Consider the following 18,468-nt stretch of genomic DNA (forward strand, 5'->3'; position numbering starts at 1 on the left):
ATATATATATATAAAGCGAAGTCAAGTTCCTCATTGACAGTTCTGTCTGATATTGCTTGGTACTTCTCCTCTGTCACAGTTTTTGACGTATTATGATCAATAGCATTAGGATATATCTTGGTATGCGAGAGGAGCCCACTCTTAACTCACCTGTCACATCGCACATGTTATCAGTTGTTAATGTGTACAACAAGCTGGCAGAGGAAGGATCAAATATCCTAACGAGGCCAGTTCCACGGTAGCCACAGCCAAGCCGAAGCCATGAATAATCCGTGATCTCGCTTGTTTGTCCCTCGATTACGGCGGGTTGCAAGGATACGTGACAAGGGGGGTCACCCGAAACTCGCAAATCGAATAAGGGTAGGTTACGAAGGCAGACGTCCCCAGGAAACTCAGTCTTTGACACTCCGACTTTGCATGTGGAAGACAGGAGCTTCCAAATTTTTATTGATCTGAAATAAATGAATAATAGTGGTCTTGTAAACGACGCAACAAATTCATCTGTTTGTTGTTACAAGTGAACAATCACTTGTGAGTAGTAGTTAGCCTTGCAGAATTTCCATCGCTTCCACTATTTTTCGCAGAAAATCCAGTGTTTTTGATGTATTATTCCGGTTAGTTCAGACGAAAGTTGGATAGATTTGCAATCAACCATTGCTTCCACTGAAGCTCCTTTGGTCGTCCAGGGACTTCAACCTTGGGGCCTACACAAGAAGGGCATGTTTCCCCTACTCCCTTGACGGACCCACATTATCCCATCTGACACTGCGAACTATTTCGCAGTTCAAGCAAAACTCAGTTCCACTGCTCCCTTTCCACTTAGAAAAGACTGAGCAGAGTAAGCACCCCTAGGAACTGAGGAAGGTTGGTTGAATTAGAAGAATTAGGAGTAACTGTCACCAGCAAAAGTCACCTGTTTTTTTATAATAATGCAAGACAATTTCCACTGAATTTAAGGGTTTAGAGTTTATGACAAGTAGGCGGAATTGACGGCTTTGAAGTTAGTGGCAATAATTAACAACGAAAAAGCCAAGTTAAGCTTCTATTTGTCCTCACTTATATGGATGCCAGTATTTACTCGGTTGTCAGTAACGGTCGGAGATCTTTTCTACGCTAGCTTAAAGAAAGGCTTGAACTTGTCGACAGTTCACGACTAACTCCGCCAGTCTAGGGACTCATCAAGGGATTTCTGCCCACCATAGCTTCTACTTGAGTCCAAATTGTGCGCAGTTGGCAAGATAAGTTTTTTTAGCAAACTAATTTGTCTTTCATATTTAAAAACTGTCCTTTTATTTAATCCTTCTTCCATACTGGAGGAGAATGTAGTGGAAGAGTTTTTTGTTCTTATTAGAGAGTGATGTGAACCTAGGCTCTACAGATTCCCAAACCACCTACAACTGATTTGATTTTACGGGAAACTGAACTGAATTCCAGCTGAATCTCTCGCTTACGACATTCTTCATATGAAAATACACTCTCTGGTTCATCTGTAATGAGCAATTTTAAACGTCCCATAAAGGCACATTTTTGTCCGTTGAATGAGTTAGAACTCCGTACATGTTTCAACTGATGTCAAAAGTGGACACCTTCTAGACAAGCAAATTCAAAGGACACACTGAAGTGATGAGGGTCGTAAATACCGTCGGGTCTAGCGCATAAACGGAACATTAACACTCTGCAATGATAGATGCAGTGAACAGATCACATTTCCGTGTAACTCACCCATGCAATGTAGCGATACAGAGAATGGAGCAGGAACCCGAGGGATTGAAGGATACTAGGTCGGTGCTGACAATGGGTCCGTCCAATGGCCAGGATAACAGCCGCATCGGTGTGCAACCTGAAATGACCGGTCGACTCCGATCAAGCTTCGGATAGCCTGACTCTCCACCGCAACAATCTGACGGGTATTCGACTGACAGAATCAGCCCTGCTAATCCACCGGTTTTTGTTGACAAGGCGATGGTAGCGAAAGGTAATCCATCAGTGTCTTTGGACACATCCTGCCGTTCTGAAATAGGTTCGATCAGGGATACTGATAAAGAGCAGATTGGCCCAGCGTACTTAACCTCCAGTTTTGGGGTTGCCGTTGGGCTGAGTTCGTCCCACAATCTGAGGCAACCGTCATCTGACCCCGTGACTAGCCAGCCATGCGGGGTGGGAAAGTCCTGCTGGATCCATGCTAGGTTTGTAAGACCAACACCTGGTTTGCAGTCTGCATACTTTGTCGCCTCTTTGTGGCCTGATAAGTGGTAGATTTTCGCAGAGGATTCTCCTTTATTGCCATCCGGTCGATATTTAATGATTCGATAGAGGTGAAGAACTTCACAGCTGTTGGGATCAAACTGGATAATTCGGAAGATGGTATCAAATATTGAATTTTGAAAATAAATGAAATAACAATAATAATAATAGAATAAATAATAAAATAAACTAGNGTAATAAAAATAATACAGAATAAAAATAATTCTGCACTGAAGGAATGGCCATTAATTGGGGACGAACCAATATTATTGTCTACAGTATCGCAAAATTTTATTCCTGTTTAAAATGGTTATTCAGTACAACAAAAGACCACGTCTGTTTCGCCTACCTAGACTGTACTTCTGAACCTCTGCCATGTCTCCACATAGATCAGCAGAATAATCATAGACCTCCGCAAAAGGTAGCTCCACAGCTGCACAGTCTAGTCAGCATGAACATCCTCATAGAATTCGACGCGAATGAAGTCGAAATGTCTGAACCCATTTATGGAATATTTTTTGTGGTCGATAACGGTGAATTAACACAGCGTTCACACACCGAGGTTTGTATGTGGACGTCTCGGTTACCGTGGGTGACCGGGGGTGAAACATTGAAGGTTCCAATGCTCTGTCCGTTTGTGGATTAACTCAGTACCTACCTTGGATACGTTGTTGAGTTTAAAATATAGGATCATTACTCCAGCTTTTCAGCTTTTGTCCGCACGATCTTTCTTTCCCACGTCGGCATGATATTTCATTTCTTCATTTGGTTTGTATTGACTAAACTACACGGTCGAACCTAGCGGTTCCTCATCAAAAATGTACTGACTACTCACATTTGCATTTAATGTACTGATCGACCAAACCACTGTGATCCTTGCAAGGAAACATTTCAAAGTAGATTCCACAAAAAGTGCTCCACGCCAGATTCATGTAGAGCTTCTCGATTATTTTCGTAATGAGTTCCCCATTCATCTACGCACTATTATTACAATTCGGGGTCACGCTCAAGTTGACCCTCCAGGAGACAGCACTCAGCTTTTTCCGCCCTTTTTAAAAAGGCAAAACCTCTGGCGCTCACTTTGAGAGAAGTTATGGTGAGGAATTTGTGCACGGCCTACTGGTTCAATGAAGGATGTCGTCCGAGATGATAATGACAAATATCTTCCTCGATAACAATACAACACCAAGCTTTGGTGAAAAACAAAGGAAAGAGATCTACGGGAAAAGGCCGTTTCACTAATGAAAATAATCAATAAGGAGACGTTTATGCCCTTGAGCTACACTTTGTCGGAATATGACGCTGTTAGTGGAATTGATCCAGCGTCTCTGCAAGCTACAGTATGCACGAGTCACAGCACGCAAATATTGCACGACAGGCTAGCTAGAAGGTGTCAGGGTGCGAACGATTATTTTCACTGTGACATGACTCACTTGGGATTGAGTCACGAGGGCCCAGGCCAGCTAGAAGGTGTCATGGTGCGTACGATTAGTTTAACTGTGACTGACGTGACTCACTTGGGATTGAGTCACGAGGGCCATTGGATCCCAAAGCATTCCAGCTTATCGTAATAACTTTTGTCCCGCAATGCCATGCCACGACTGCCATCTTTTAAACTATTGTGAGCAAAAGTTTCGAACAAAAACATTTTTTTTTCGGTGAATGACAGTTGATAATGCATACCACCTTCTGAATAATACGGGATCTTCTCGTAATTTCAAGCCAGTCCAGATACCGTCTTAAGCATTATTTCACCGCCGATAGGCAACAGGAAGCTGAAATGCTTTGAGGAATCCGGCGATTTAGTGGCTCAAGGAACCAGCATACAAGTGAGTAATTTTCCGAACCATTCTGGATGTACCCTTGTTCTAACATTGTAAGACTACTCAGAACGCATCTTCGAGAGTTGACCAAGCTTTGTGTTGCAAAACACTGATAACTTTACCGTGAAACTGTTTAGACCAAAGGCAAAAACTGCTCCATGAGTATCCGCAAGTTACGCATGACCTTGGATGATGCCGAAAAATTTCGCGGTTTTTTTACTGGATGAAAATCGTTTCATATTACGACATCAATTACATTAGGATAAAGTATGGTTTCAGCAGAAATGTGAGGAGGGTAATTGGAAAGCCAATCGATCAAGCGTGCGTGGCAAAATCACACTGTATCGAGGCCACGGAATATACGAATCTGTTCCATTTTGAAGCGACACTCGAACAGTACACTCAAAATGACAGCTATTCAACTTGAGCCACGGGACAAACTCAGTCGGACACAAATCCATATTCTGATGTAAAACTTGATTTTGAAGACTGTCATCAACTTTTTGCAATTCTTTGGCAAATTGTACAATTTTAGAACTTATGCACAATCTCTGAAGACAACAATATTTTGTGTGTGGCAACCTTTCTTTGGCGTGGTTGTATATAAATCAGCCTTTGCTGAGAGGATGAGGTCACTCCCGAGTGAAGTCAAAACTCCTGTTGTGAAGTGCTTGCCGTTCTCTACTGGGGTACTGTGTTGTGCACACCGCAAACGCTTTTTTTAAGTTTCCGTTTCACCCATAATTTTTCAAGACACTTATAACACTTTCAAACTATAAACCACAATCTAACAGATCATGGACGATTCATTCCGAGGATGTTCCGGGTTAATCTCAAAGCTTGTGACCTTCTCCCTCCCGGAATATCTTAACTTTACAACGGTGAAGGTTTTCTTTCTTCATGCGATATACATCAAGTCGATGCCTCCCTACACTAAACTCTCTAGTGTTCTGAGTGCATGTGACATTTTGCGGAAGAATATAGCTCACCTCCATTAGATGACCTGTGCTGGAGCACATTATCGCCGAGTAAGAGAGAGTGTACGAAATTTCACCGTTTTCTCGGTTGCACTGCCCTTTTCCAGGCTTTAGACAACAGTCAGTGAAATTTAAATCTGAGGGTGTATGAGCCTCTCTGAGCAACGTGAACTGAGCAGAGCGAAAAGACCTTCTGGTTTTTGCGTTTAGATCCAATGTTTGTTGGTCAATACTTTCCTGTAGGTTCCAGATACACAACCCGGATTCTGTTCGATTAGGTTTTGATTCAAACCGTTGGCTTTCTGCTTCCCTGCAAAATTCAAAGCCTTCCGTAGTCATGAAGCGCAAGACAACACCAGTCTTGTTTCGTTCACTTTCACTTGTCAGAGGCAAAGGGATTAATTGTCGGGGTCGGAATCCCGTGAATGTGTAGGTAACCAGTGGTAAAACCGCGGTTTCCGCAACGGCCTGTAATATAAGGAAATACAGCAAGATAATGTATTCAGTATAAGATGCCAGGGAAAACAAAATAATCAGATGCGTGAATAATCGACTCGGCGGATGAAAGCACATATGGCTCCGTGTACAGCAGCGTGCAAATGTTTCCTTCCTATTCCTCAGCAACAGGTTTTACCCAGTACTGAAACGACCTTCGAAATAGTTCAAAGTGCATTAGTACATCGACTAAAAATGGTATTTTCTGGTAACCACACTGAGGACAATTAACCAAAAGAGTTTGTGATGATGTTAACGGGACGCTCAGCTGAATCCTAGCTGAATTTCCCACAGCTGAACCTGTTTCACAGCGGCTACCTGATATTACATTTGATACGGTATTCGAGATATTGATTTTATTTCCTCAATACAAAATTGCTTATACTAGTGGCGTAAAGTTGCCCTACTTATGGATCATAAATTAGACCCGGTCCCTCGATTCCCATCAGTTTTATTTTTTGCTTGAAAACCAAACTGTATGTTTAGTTGTGATAAACACATTTTTAATTGTGTTTGTTGATAGAAAGACCATCAGAGCACCATCTGAATCACCGGTTATGGTAAACAGTGTTTCTTGTCAAGAAAGTCGATGCCTCGAATCTCGTGCCAACTAAAACGTGAGACAGTATTTGTGCAGTACTTTGACTGAAGAACATCATAAATGAGAGATTAAACCAACACGGCTGTAGTTGGCACCGGCTTGTACTTCGTCAAAGGCTTACAATTTGGTATCTGGGTAGAACATAAGGCTTACAGAAACTGGAATACGATGCTCACCTATTGAGCTTCAAGTACGACAAAACTAGCAGTGGCCAATCGAAATGTCTTTAGTAAACTTGAGAAGTGGTTCACCGGGAAAATGTACCGCTAAAGATTATCATAAACGAGAAACATAGTAACTATTTACCGGAATGCCTCGTTGATAAAAACCTAATACGAGTGAGCATATGTTACCAACTATGTGGCAATTGGGCTCAGTTAGGATGTAAGGTTCACGGACTAGAACAGTTTGATAAGCCACAAAAAAGTAAAAACCACTAGCTGTCTAGCAAGGAGATTTCTCCCCAATCTGAATGCCGTACGGAGGAAATGTCTGGGAATAATTTACTGTTACTGCAGGCCTTCGAACAAATACCCTAGAAAGGATCGAGTAAAGTGTGAGATGCTCCATTCACTCCACCAACTGTTCTTCCCATCCCCGTTTCCTGGCTAAATTAAGACGTTCAGCTTCGCAGTAGATACCACTCAAAGTGGTGTTCACCGAATCTATTATCCGTTTTAATTTGGTATGCACAGAACTCTGAAAAGGCTGTACAAAGTTACATGCTGACAGAATGCGAAGCAAAAATAAGGTAGCTTTTCCACTGGACGCACAGCGCACTTGGATCGATTCAGTGACACTTTACGGTCAAAACTACCGCTTTCGGCATAGCAAGTAGCGCCAGCTGATGATCTGTTACGATGTGATCAACAGAATTGTTCGCTGGAGCCAGTTAGAAGGCAGCATATGAATTCCCATTTGCGTTCATTTCATACGCGATTTCATTGTAGCTATAAGGGATCGAAGCACATCAAATAGTCTAGCTAAATCCCCATTTTGGTGCCTAACTGCCATGTTACCCGAAGGAAGCACGAGAGCTGAGTTTAGAGAGGGTTGGTCGAGATGCCTCGATGGTACGAACTAGAGATCTTCTGGTCGGTAAGTTCAGTCCTCACCACTGAGCTTTCGTGGTTACTGAGCCATCTCGGCTTCTATCTACAAGGAGACAGCAATGGCTTTTACGTGATCATAGAAGATTGAAACTTTTGATCGTTCTCTTGATCACTCACCAATGGAACCAAGGGCCGTCATTATCCCCGTACAGTGAATAACCCGAAAGTAAGTACATAGAAAATACAACAGGCGTGAGATGTTTAGCGTTTTTAACTCAAAAACAAGAGGGAGCCATCCAATCTGCTAGAATGCACATTGTCTACGAATCCAGGTCGTTACAATGCCCTATCTCATGGGATCGGAGCTGAAAGAATCCGATGCTGGGAAGTAATCAAAAGCGAGATTTTGAGTATTGGGAGGGGTTGCCTCAGAGGAAGAATAAAGTCTCGGTGGCTAAATCCAAACCAGGTTATTCTTCCTCATTTGGGTTCCTTCTTTTTTATTACATAATTATGTGGTAAAACAAGCTAGAAATATCACTTTGGACTGCTACACCAGAACAAGCACCATACTACTAAGGTTGCTGGTAACCCTGCAGCAGTCCAACACCTTTTGGGGTAGCAGAGTAATTTGAGAATATGTATACTCACTCACTAAGCTTGTCGAGATTTGTCTTTTCGTTACGTGCCAAGTTCTTTGCTTAGTAATCTGGACTTTTTTCCTTGTCAGGATTTTTCAGCAGCTCAGGTTCCAGGTCCAAGGTCAAAGTAACCATGGGCCAACCAGACAGCCGAACAAACGCATTTAACCTCTACTCCATCAGCATGTTTGCTCAAGGTTTCTTTGAACATTAATAGAGCTGGATGGGCTGGCAGTTGGTTGACCTTTGTAGGTTGGATAATCGAAACTCTTGCTGCATATGGGTTGAAAGCGCACCTGTTTTATGAGTAGTAAGACAGTGAATCACTATATGTTCTTATAAGCTTGATTCTCACATTACGGTTAACCGTCTGCACCAGAGTCGGTTTCGCATAGTGGAAATGTGATTCCTATTTACCAGATAGAAAATTGCAGTGCTCCTTTCACACAGTGCATACTCTGACCGCCGACATGAATGGGGCTTTTCTTGGAAATGTACAATCCTTGAGGGCACATGCATTTTTGATGCACCGTTAGGAAAGGCAGTTTTCGAAGCGACCCCATTTGCAGCGATATCTCAAGTCTGTTTGAAGTAAAGGCCAAGTTCAGGTCTTCATAAGGAAGTACTTCTGTGAAGTCCTGCGGAGACAGTTTCAGGAGGTACCTCCAGTCACCAATAGTTGTACTGTATTGATTTTACTGTAAACACTAGTCTTTCACACACTGAGTGGGTAAATCGCGTTATAGACAAACAAAACAACAGGTTTTGAACACAAAGCCGTTATTGTCACATCAGCCGGCTACAATGCCATAGTTCTGAGTAGATGATGATATATTCAAAAAGGATAATTCTCAATAGAGATGCTGACTTCTTGGGAGCAACTCTCAATGGGGAGAACCTAACCAGTGTAATGCAAGTGGATGACATCCTCATTGTCAGCTGTAATAACCACGTATTTGTCGTACAGTGATTGTAGCTGCCACAGTTTGGTTCACCGATGATTCGGGGAGATGGGGATGTCAGTTCGAAACACTTCATTCTCTTTTCGAAACAAGACAGAGAACACTCTCTTTGCGGGAGAGGGGCAGCACTTTATTACTGTATGTTTAGTAAATTACTTGCACACTGGAAATGCTTTCTTACTTTCAGTCGGTTCGACCAGCTCAGAAAAATCATTCAAATAGTCGTAAATTGGGAAAATCATCGTAGATTTATTATTTAGGTGTGGTTAAATCCCAACTTTCTAATCGTGCTCTAATAGTCGGACAGCTGTTTGACTTAGCCAACACCCGGTTGAGTAAAGAATTACATCAAAAATCGATTTCACTAGAAGTGCAATCTGGTCGATAGATACCTGGCCTATATACATCACCTTCAAGCACAAAACTAAATGGTCACGTGCAACCCACCTTCACCAGACTGATGGGTCTCAAAGAAGACCAATGAGATAGTATTGTTGAACTTTCCGGAAACGACAGATTCACTGATCCGAACTTGCTGCGTACTGCTAATGACTTCCAATAGAGTAATAAAGCTACTGCTCAATGCTGTTTTCGATAATTATCGTTAAAAGATCCAAAATCTTTTGGCATTATGAAAATGTACAAGTAACACAAGGGAAGAATAATTCACAAATCGCGTAAAACGTTCCTCCGACACCTAGAGAGCCACCTAGAGTCACCTAGAGAGCCAGTGAACATGCAATCACGTGACTTGCGAGTTGACTAAAATACTGATTGGCCACTCGTAACCAACCTAATCCTCATTTACTAGTCTGGTAGTTACGAGTTCGAGTCTTTCCGGAGTTCCGTGCGCTGCACATCCTTGATGATCCCTAATAAAGTTGAAACGGTTGTAGAGTGTTTTTAGGCAATTCCACATTGGTTGACTTCACTCTAGGGGGAAAACTATGATTGAGGAAACCCCACTTCCTTGATTCTGACTCCGATCTACTTTGACTGTTAAAAATGTCAGCTGGCGGTTTTCTCTTCTGTCGCTGGAAGGTCAGTCAGATTCACCCGAATTTTTTTCACCTAGTGGAAACAAATGCCGAAAAACTGGTGCCTACGTCAGTAGACGAACTATGTAGGGTATAGTCTAGAAAAAATCAGTTTTCAATAGGTAGGCTCCATCTCACAGTCACCATGCAAGTATTTCATATGAAATTTCATTGAAGCTCACTCACCTTTGCATTCCAAACAACGATCATTGCGCTTCCTGCGTGATCGCATCCGTGGGCGAGTAGAAATTCGGCGTTTTCAGAAAGTGCAACGCCGTTAAATGTTCTGACGGATTCCATTCGGCCTGTGCCTATTGGTCGATGTGTGGGGTTAGAGGCTGTCTTGTCGGGTAAACGCCAAAGGTGTACAACTCCCACTTCGCAGGTATATGACGTCGGCGGGGCTGACTGTGAGGAAGCCAACAATCGCGTTGCTGGATCGATGGCTAGCCCAGTAACAACATCGGTGTGACCTGTGTAGGAATTGAAAGAAAACGGTCCTCTAATATGTGCCGAAAAGTGCATGGAAACACATGTGCCGATGGTAGCGTTCCACACTAGTGCAGAGATTCAAGATGTCAGGAAGAATCATTCAAAATATGTTTTGAACTAAATGAAACTCTGTCGCGTGTCTTCAACGACCGGACAGATTTCTTTTTCCCATGTGCCAAAACTGAAGAGATCTATTATTTTTTTAAAATCTAACCTTTCCAGGTTCCAGAGACCTGAACAACTGTTGAGCATTCCCAACATTCGTTCTTCCAACATATTACACTTATAATCAGCCGTCGACCATAAGCAAAGTATGTTTGGTTGCAAAGGAAACATTTTTGAAATTTGAGCGAATGAACAATCCATTCAGAAAAAGAAGCAACTCGGACAACGTGACGTGTGCTTTTATCCAAGAAACCATCATTCGGAGCAGTTGTCAACGCCATATCTCTGGAGGTGAACTGCTTGATGACAAAACAAACTGTCTTGCATCTTGACCAATTGAAGTTTAGTCACACCAGTAAAGAGCAAGGGCCAACACGGCGCGTTAGTTCTTAGTATTCGACAGACAGACTTCATGTAAAGTGAATCTTCTTGGGGGAAAACACAGATGGTTGAAACTTTGACAAAAAGCTCGGAAATTGTCAGTCAGTCAATCTGGCTGACGTTTGTCACCTAAAACGCAACAACATAAATCTCTTTCAGCCGGTAATTTTCAATCTGTTGTACGGCGTCACAAGAATAGAGTTATCCGTTTTTTGCTATAAATACTAATTTGGCCGTTAAAATGATGTTGACAAGAGAATCATCCAAAATTCGCCTGAATTTACTATGATCAACTTAATCACAATACAATGTTTAAGTTGATGGAATGTCAGTGACTAGGCCCAGCTGATAACTTTCTAAGTAGGACTTGACCGATCGTGTTTTCAGTGACCTCACAAACTTTGTCGAAAATCTGCCCCTACTTTTGCCTGGGCTTCAGAACGGTTCCACAGAAATTCTAAGACTCAATAAAACTTAGGTTTGTAAAAAAATACACTGGTTTCTCTGTGGAAGAAAACCAAACCAAGTAGAAAATTGTTGCACACCACAGCATGTTTTCCTGCACACATAAGACGCTTAGGAACCATCATGGGGGCGAGATGGCCCAAGTGGTTAGAGCGCGAATTTACTGACCGGAAGGTCCGTGGTTCGAATCCGACCTCCGCCACTCGACTTCCCCTGTCTAGGCTTGGGCAACCTGGCAGTATCCCAGCCCTCGTGCTTCCTTCGGGTGGCATGGCAGCTAGGCACCGGAAGGGTGCTACAGCTGAACGCTAGGAACCATCATGAAGATAGACAGATAAAACGTTAAATCACAGTCTTGACAATTCTTACCAGGGCATCAATTGCTGATGTCAGCAGAATCCCAAGACACCTACATAAAATTGGGGACAATGCGGTTAAGGGTGGAATTTGAAGTTATTCTACTGGACGATCGGTGTCATTCGACAGGCATGATTTTTCCAACTGGGTCCGTCTCAACACACCATGCCAGAGGTTTAAACTCTCCGTACACGATCGCAAACAAGATCGCTAAGTACAGACTAGTCCTTTCCATGGTGTGATGAGTTGTGCACCGCACTGACCAACTAAGCCTTCCAAGAGACTATCCGTGTGACCAACACAGGGTGTTTAACGAATACAGGTGAGACTAACAGTCCCACGACCCTCCAGGTTGGAAGCTGGGACATTTGTAGTGACATGTTGTGATGGTCGTACCCGACCACTGCTGCCCCAAAACCAGGCTTCTGAGCCGAACTGTTTGGTCTGCGCACCCTGGTGTTATTCCAATCTACATAAAACCATAAACTGAACACATTTCAGAGCTCGCGGAAGGCGGACCATAGAGTAAAAAGGTGAAATGAAGGCAGTCAAGTAGATCACTGTTGTATATTAGCACCATACTGTGTGAGGGCCTCTTGCGCATGGTTATAAACTCTACAATGACCGGTCCCAGTAGCAAGATTTCTATTACTTCCTAGCCGGATTGTCTAAGTGACAATTGTCAGTAGTTGTGTGTTGGAATTCTGTTAAGTGAGACCAACAAAGTTGATGGATCAAGCTTGCCCATAACTACACAGTCCAAATTGTTGCTTTGTTTTTTGGCTACCTTCTGAGGAAACAGCAATATCTGACAGCCATAGAATCACGTGATTTATCTATCTAAGTAGACCTGATGAGCTGATTTTAAGGAGAAGGTATGAACTGTTCAATGCACTGGGGAAATGAAGTCATGGAAGGGTTTCCAAGAATTGCTTCCAGCAAATTATTCAACTCAAGCTACGAGACTCCATCTATTACTTGGACGTCGGCATGTATTCATAATGGTCAGAAACAATATGATGGCCTACTAATTCAGAATTCCTTTGAAACCTTGTCTGTGAAACGGTAAGCCTAGTTAGTAAATCTAGTAATTCAACAGGTATGAGGTGCGTGCTAACTTTTCCCACTTAGATACCTGATATGGTTGGACCTAAACAATTCTGTTATCTAAATGGAGTCCGGAGAGGCATCAATCTAATCATTCCAAACCGATTAGCATCCACTGGCAAATGTATCCGTTCAAGTGAACTAATAACCTCAGGAGAGTAAAGAACACAAGTGTGCTTACCCAAGAGATGTTGCTGCCGTTTGCTGCGAATATCCATCAGTACAATGATTGCCTCACAGGCAAAAACAAGCACCTCGCCATCCGGTGTGAGTAAAAGTTCCGTGCAAGGTGAGGGACAGGAAAGCACATGAGACAGTTTCAAGCTGGTTGGCTCGACATGATACATATCTGATAAATAGGATTTCTTCTGACTGAGCGACACTGAGTTGGATACACTATCAAGCAAACCAGTATGATGGCCGTTTTGATTCTGCGGAGTCACAACTGGATCGCGGTTCATAATTGGAATCTGTAAAAAAGCAGACACTCATTTTGTTATGCCACCATAAATGTGCACAGAATAAACCGAAAATACGGCGAAACTAAGGAGACAACTTTTATATCCCTCCAGTTTAGAATTCGCCGCATTGATAGCACAGCTAGAAATACAAAATCAAAACCCCAGCAAGTATGGATAACATACTTTTGTTCAAAACTGTGCCCTTACTTGAAATCCTAAAATATATGTGGAACTTTGTACGCTTTAACTACAGCAACCTTGGAGTACTAGGAGTAGAACAAAAATATCTGTCTATACCTTTTGAAGTAAATGCCAGTTTCAGATTCCGGAATGAGCATTACAAATGGAGTAAATATGCTGCCATGGGAGGTCTGCTTGGTCCCTCCCTGGCGGATGTTTTCATGGCAAGCATTGGAATGCTATTCGAAGATCTAATTAGATAGGAAAACTCCAAAATATGCAGATAATATTTTTGTGGTCCCAAATTAAGAGCAAGGGACATTGTCAATGTACCAGCTGTTGAGCGCCGCTTATATGAATGTCAGATTAAAAACTTGGATAAACCTGTATTTCTAGATATCCAACTGATTCGCCAGCCAATGACACAATTCATAGGTCAGTTGGCTGAAAATATACTTGAATCGTTTGGCACCTCGACTGCTTCAGTTTTATGCCAATAGAGCGCCACACAACACGGCAAGAAGAAACACGCGGATGATGTCATCGACACAAAACCTTAATATGTGGATGCCTTTCAAAACTTGTGAGAAAGTAGTTGGCCTGAAGAAGGTACGAATCCTAAAAGGTGGAAGTCAGCCTAAACTTGAAGTTAATAACAGCCGACACATGTGAGCAACTAGAGTCACTTAACCTTGGCTACTAAATGCACACACTGCGCAGCCCCTTCAGTCAAAGTTCCAGTACCTTACAACGATATCTTGTTTAAAGTCTGGTGCTAGGATGCTCGACATCCTAGCTTCACAGAACTTAAAAGGAGCTCCAAATTAGGCATATGGCAATCATCCTCACTTGGGTGCAGTGACCTCTGAGTCAGTCCGTTCTGGCACCCTCTATGGCACATTGAATTCATAGGTTAGTGCCTGTCGACAACTCATCATTTGCCTAAAAGTGGGCGCTGCGTCTATCCGGTAGCCGTGTTTCTGATCGTGTACAAAACCACACACGCCAAGGCGTTCCAGTTTGCTGAATCCCTGCTATAGAAAGATAATCAAGGCTATGTTAAAAGAAGAAATGGTTCGTATCTTTAGCACTTTCCCAATGAGTGACCCGGTTTAAAATCTCGACGGTAAACACTTTTGTTCTCCCTTGTATTTTGTCTTAAATTGTTCCGTATTACACATCCAAAGCGGTATAGATAGACAAACCCAGTGTGTCATGCAAAATCTGTCTTCTATATGAATACCTTACGTTTTTAACGAAAATATTGCATTTCAAAAACAATGCTTCTTACCTTTTGAGAAAATTAGCAATAATAGAGCAGTCTCCCTGTTTTGCCGCTACAGGAGAACTCTGTCACGGGAAAAAAAGAAAATAGAAAACCTCATAAATGGACACCAAACTTTTGGCGTTGTTAGCCGTATGATTGATTAAAGTGGAAAGTTACCCTCCGAACTCAGCAAGAGGTAAGACAAGTTTGTGAGATAGTTGTTGCATTTCTGGACACTTAGTGAAGAGATGAAGGGAAAATAAGTTTAGCCCAAACGGGACGCCTCCAATATATATCAGCAACACTGATTAGATGAAAGGCAATGAAAACAATAAGGACAATTTATAAACGGGTGTTTGGTTGCTACCTTTAAAGAAACAAATTGTATATAGTTATGCTAAATTACCCGGTAAACGTGTATTTGTAGCGCTATCAGTAGGGCCATACCGACAGCGGCCTTTTGTTTACTGCTTTTTCGAAGCATTGGCTTTGGAGACATAATCCAAAATGTTCAGCTGAGTCCAACAAACAACCTTTCTCATAGGGGTTGGTAGGGGAGCTTTTGATGACTTTAAAACAACTGCAACTGACCGATAGAATGAGAAGTAGAGCAACAAATTTCCAGATTTAGTTGTCAGTTATGCTCATAACAGCGCGAATATCTAAACTAAATAAAAATGTGTAGCAGCTTTCCTTTGATCTTGGTCAAATTCTTCGACAATATGTAGCAAACCACCGGCAAAAAGGTGTGATTCAGAGAGAACACATATTTAAGANAGTGGAAAGTTACCCTCCGAACTCAGCAAGAGGTAAGACAAGTTTGTGAGATAGTTGGTGCATTTCTGGACACTCAGTGAAGAGATGAAGGGGAAATAAGTTTAGCCCTAAGGGACGCCTCCAATACATATCAGCAACGCTGATTAGATGAATGGCAATGAAAACAACAAGGACAATTTACAAACGGGTGTTTGGTTGCTCCCTTTAAAGAAACAAATTGCATAAAGGTATGCTGAATTGCCCGGTAAACGTGTATTTGTAGCGCTATCAGTAGGGCCATACCGACAGCAGTCTCCTGTTCACTGCTTTTTCGAAGCATTGGCTTTGGAGACATAATCCAAAATGTTCAGCTGAGTCCAACAAACAACCTTTCTCATAGGGGTTGGTAGGGGAGCTTTTGATGACTTTAAAACAACTGCAACTGACCGATAGAATGAAGTAGAGCACTGGGACAAATTTCCAGATTTAGTTGTCAGTTATGCTCATAACAGCGCGAATATCTAAACTAAATAAAAATGTGTAGCAGCTTTCCTTTGATCTTGGTCTAATTCTTCGACATTATTTGGCAAACCACTGACAAAAAGGTGTGATTCAGAGAGGACACATATTTAATTAAGTCAACTGCAACCGTTGAGCAACACGAAACAACAAGCGAATCCTAGAGAAAGCGCAGCAAGCTGTGAGTATCCTGAGAGTTGGCAATCATTCATGGTAAATATTACGGGTCTATTTATTTAAAGTCCTTTTATGTGCCTCAAAATGATTCCTGTAGGCATATAAAACTTTATTACGAAGGATCTATTCAATGGTTGTACGCGTTGGATTTATATTACCTCCACTGAATATATGGACAATGGTCAGTCAGTCGGACAAATTTAAACTACTCATCCTCTGATTAGTAAAATGTTTCTAGTAAATTATCGCGTGTTCAGAGCAAAAAATATGTTTTCGAGAAGTACACTCACTTGCAAATCAGCAACCTTGTGAGTAGTTGCGATATCTCGAATATCATACCAACTGAAGCACCAGGCGGTCTATGTGCAGCACATTCAGTTGTAGAATACCATAAACGAGGGATTCAGTTGAGTCTCTTGTGAAAACCAAATTGATTTGCAAATGAGTGTATTCCTCGAAACCAGTGCGATTCGGGTTCAAGTAGAACATAAGGTTGGTGGAAACTCGGGGACTGCGCCTAGCTGATGAGCCCCAAGAAGAGCGAAACCGGTCGTGGGCTGTCGAAGAGTTTTCAGCAACCTTGTGAGTAGTTTCCTTCATGAAAAATGTTATTTCAAGAGTATTGCGTCCGGTTATCCTGACGGCCAAATAAACATGTGATAATAATAGCATTTATTATACCTCCAATTTAACGTCGTAACCCGCTATTAAATAAGAGCTCTTCGCTTTAGGTGTTTGAAAGCTCGCAAAAATATGTCCTGAAAGTTTACCTTTTACCAATGCCCAATCAAGATCGACCTGTATAAATAGAGACTGGAAACGCCGCTTTACTTTTCCGTTTATCCATTTTACTTTGATTTCAAGAATACTCCTTTCGGTCACATGCCTCATATGAAATTCTTAGCTATAGCCATATAGTTACTAAATATTTCGACAGCAACATTTTACTTTGATTTCAAGAATACTCCTTCCGGCCACAGGCCTCATATGAAATTCTTAGCTATAGCGATATAGTTATTAAATATGTCGACAATAACCAACTACAAATTAAAAGTCTATCCATTATTATGTGCTAATTCTTGCATGAAATGCGTGAAGAGATCTTTGCGTGGTTTGCCCATGCGATGAAGTTTGGTATGTGTGGTGTCATTTCCAGTAAAACGCAGCTTCAAAATCCTGCATTACGAACAAACATTGCCTTTCGGGCTATCGTGGGCTAGATTATTGATAAAATTCTACAGATTCATTCCAAATTTTCCGAGTAGGGAAACTGTGGATTTTATATCCTACTGTGTAGTTTTGTGAAAGTCAGCCTTGTATATTTACTCAAAAGTGAAAACAAGGCACTGCTTGAACTATTGTTTATAGATAGCCGTTATCCAAGATGTCACCAATGTCGGGTTCGATAAGCGTGGAGCTTTGTTTTCTGTTCCAAAAGTTCGGCAAGAAATGAACGGTGGCCACATTGTATGTATACAGTTTGTATGATGTTTCCAAATGTACCTCCTTGGTGGCAGCTTGGATAACATGACTAATCACGACTTCGAACGTCGACTGAAATCTCAGCTGCGAAGACTTTGGATATAATGTAGTGTTGAGACATTGCCTACAATTGCTAAATTATCCACCACAATGCACAGCATCTTCAAAATGACATCAGTCAGTCCGACATTTTGTTACTTTTAAAAAAGCCACAGAATTAAGCTGTTTGCCGAGACACATAACCGCAGTGCGTTGAGAAACATCACATTGTATGTAGCCAACTACATTTTCTGCAACACTTCAAAAAAGTGCTTTCTAACCTCACCACACAAATTAATGATACCTACATGTCTCTGCTTAAGCTAACTGTAGATCGCTTGAAAAACCTAACCCTCGGTTGGTAACCAGACAGCTAGGAATAAATGAGAAAACCAGCAGGAAAAACGATGGGCGTATATCATAGTTATTCAACAAAATTCAGAAGAAGAGGCATTAAGAAGGTTTAGGGAACATACAACCGATTTTCGGCCGTTCGTTCAATTAACTACAAAAACGAACAAGCTTCACATCTGACCCCATTTGCCTCCATGACATTGTCATTCCAATATGCTGAAACTTTTGTCCGAATGGTGTAAACAGTGGTGTGAACAGTATAAAAAGCGTATGTGAACATCATGTTTTTAAGTATTAAAGAATGGTCCACATTGATGATGTTTAATTTTTCTTTGCATATTAATATGAGATTTAAAAGATGGCAGCTGAGTTTACGCAAATGTCTATAGACTGATTCACTGGCAGCCAGAAGGTCAGTGAGTGGCGTTGACAAC

At 41.8% G+C, this 18,468-nt stretch overlaps 1 protein-coding gene across 1 annotated transcript in view; it reads right to left on the minus strand.

Annotated features, from left to right (window-relative positions):
• T265_15113 (hypothetical protein) overlaps positions 1 to 13,260 on the minus strand; it is a gene marked incomplete at both ends in the record, with an annotated part of 47,614 nt that extends 34,354 nt beyond the window's left edge. The window contains 5 exons of the mRNA XM_009176641.1: positions 151 to 452; positions 1,723 to 2,345; positions 5,057 to 5,512; positions 10,019 to 10,305; positions 12,981 to 13,260. Coding sequence (XP_009174905.1) covers positions 151 to 452; positions 1,723 to 2,345; positions 5,057 to 5,512; positions 10,019 to 10,305; positions 12,981 to 13,260 — 1,948 coding nt within the window. The remainder of the gene's footprint in view (positions 1 to 150; positions 453 to 1,722; positions 2,346 to 5,056; positions 5,513 to 10,018; positions 10,306 to 12,980) is intronic.
• Positions 13,261 to 18,468: the final 5,208 nt, after the last annotated feature.

The sequence above is a fragment of the Opisthorchis viverrini genome (assembly GCF_000715545.1).
Source record: "Opisthorchis viverrini unplaced genomic scaffold opera_v5_353, whole genome shotgun sequence".
NCBI classification, from domain to species: domain Eukaryota; kingdom Metazoa; phylum Platyhelminthes; class Trematoda; order Opisthorchiida; family Opisthorchiidae; genus Opisthorchis; species Opisthorchis viverrini.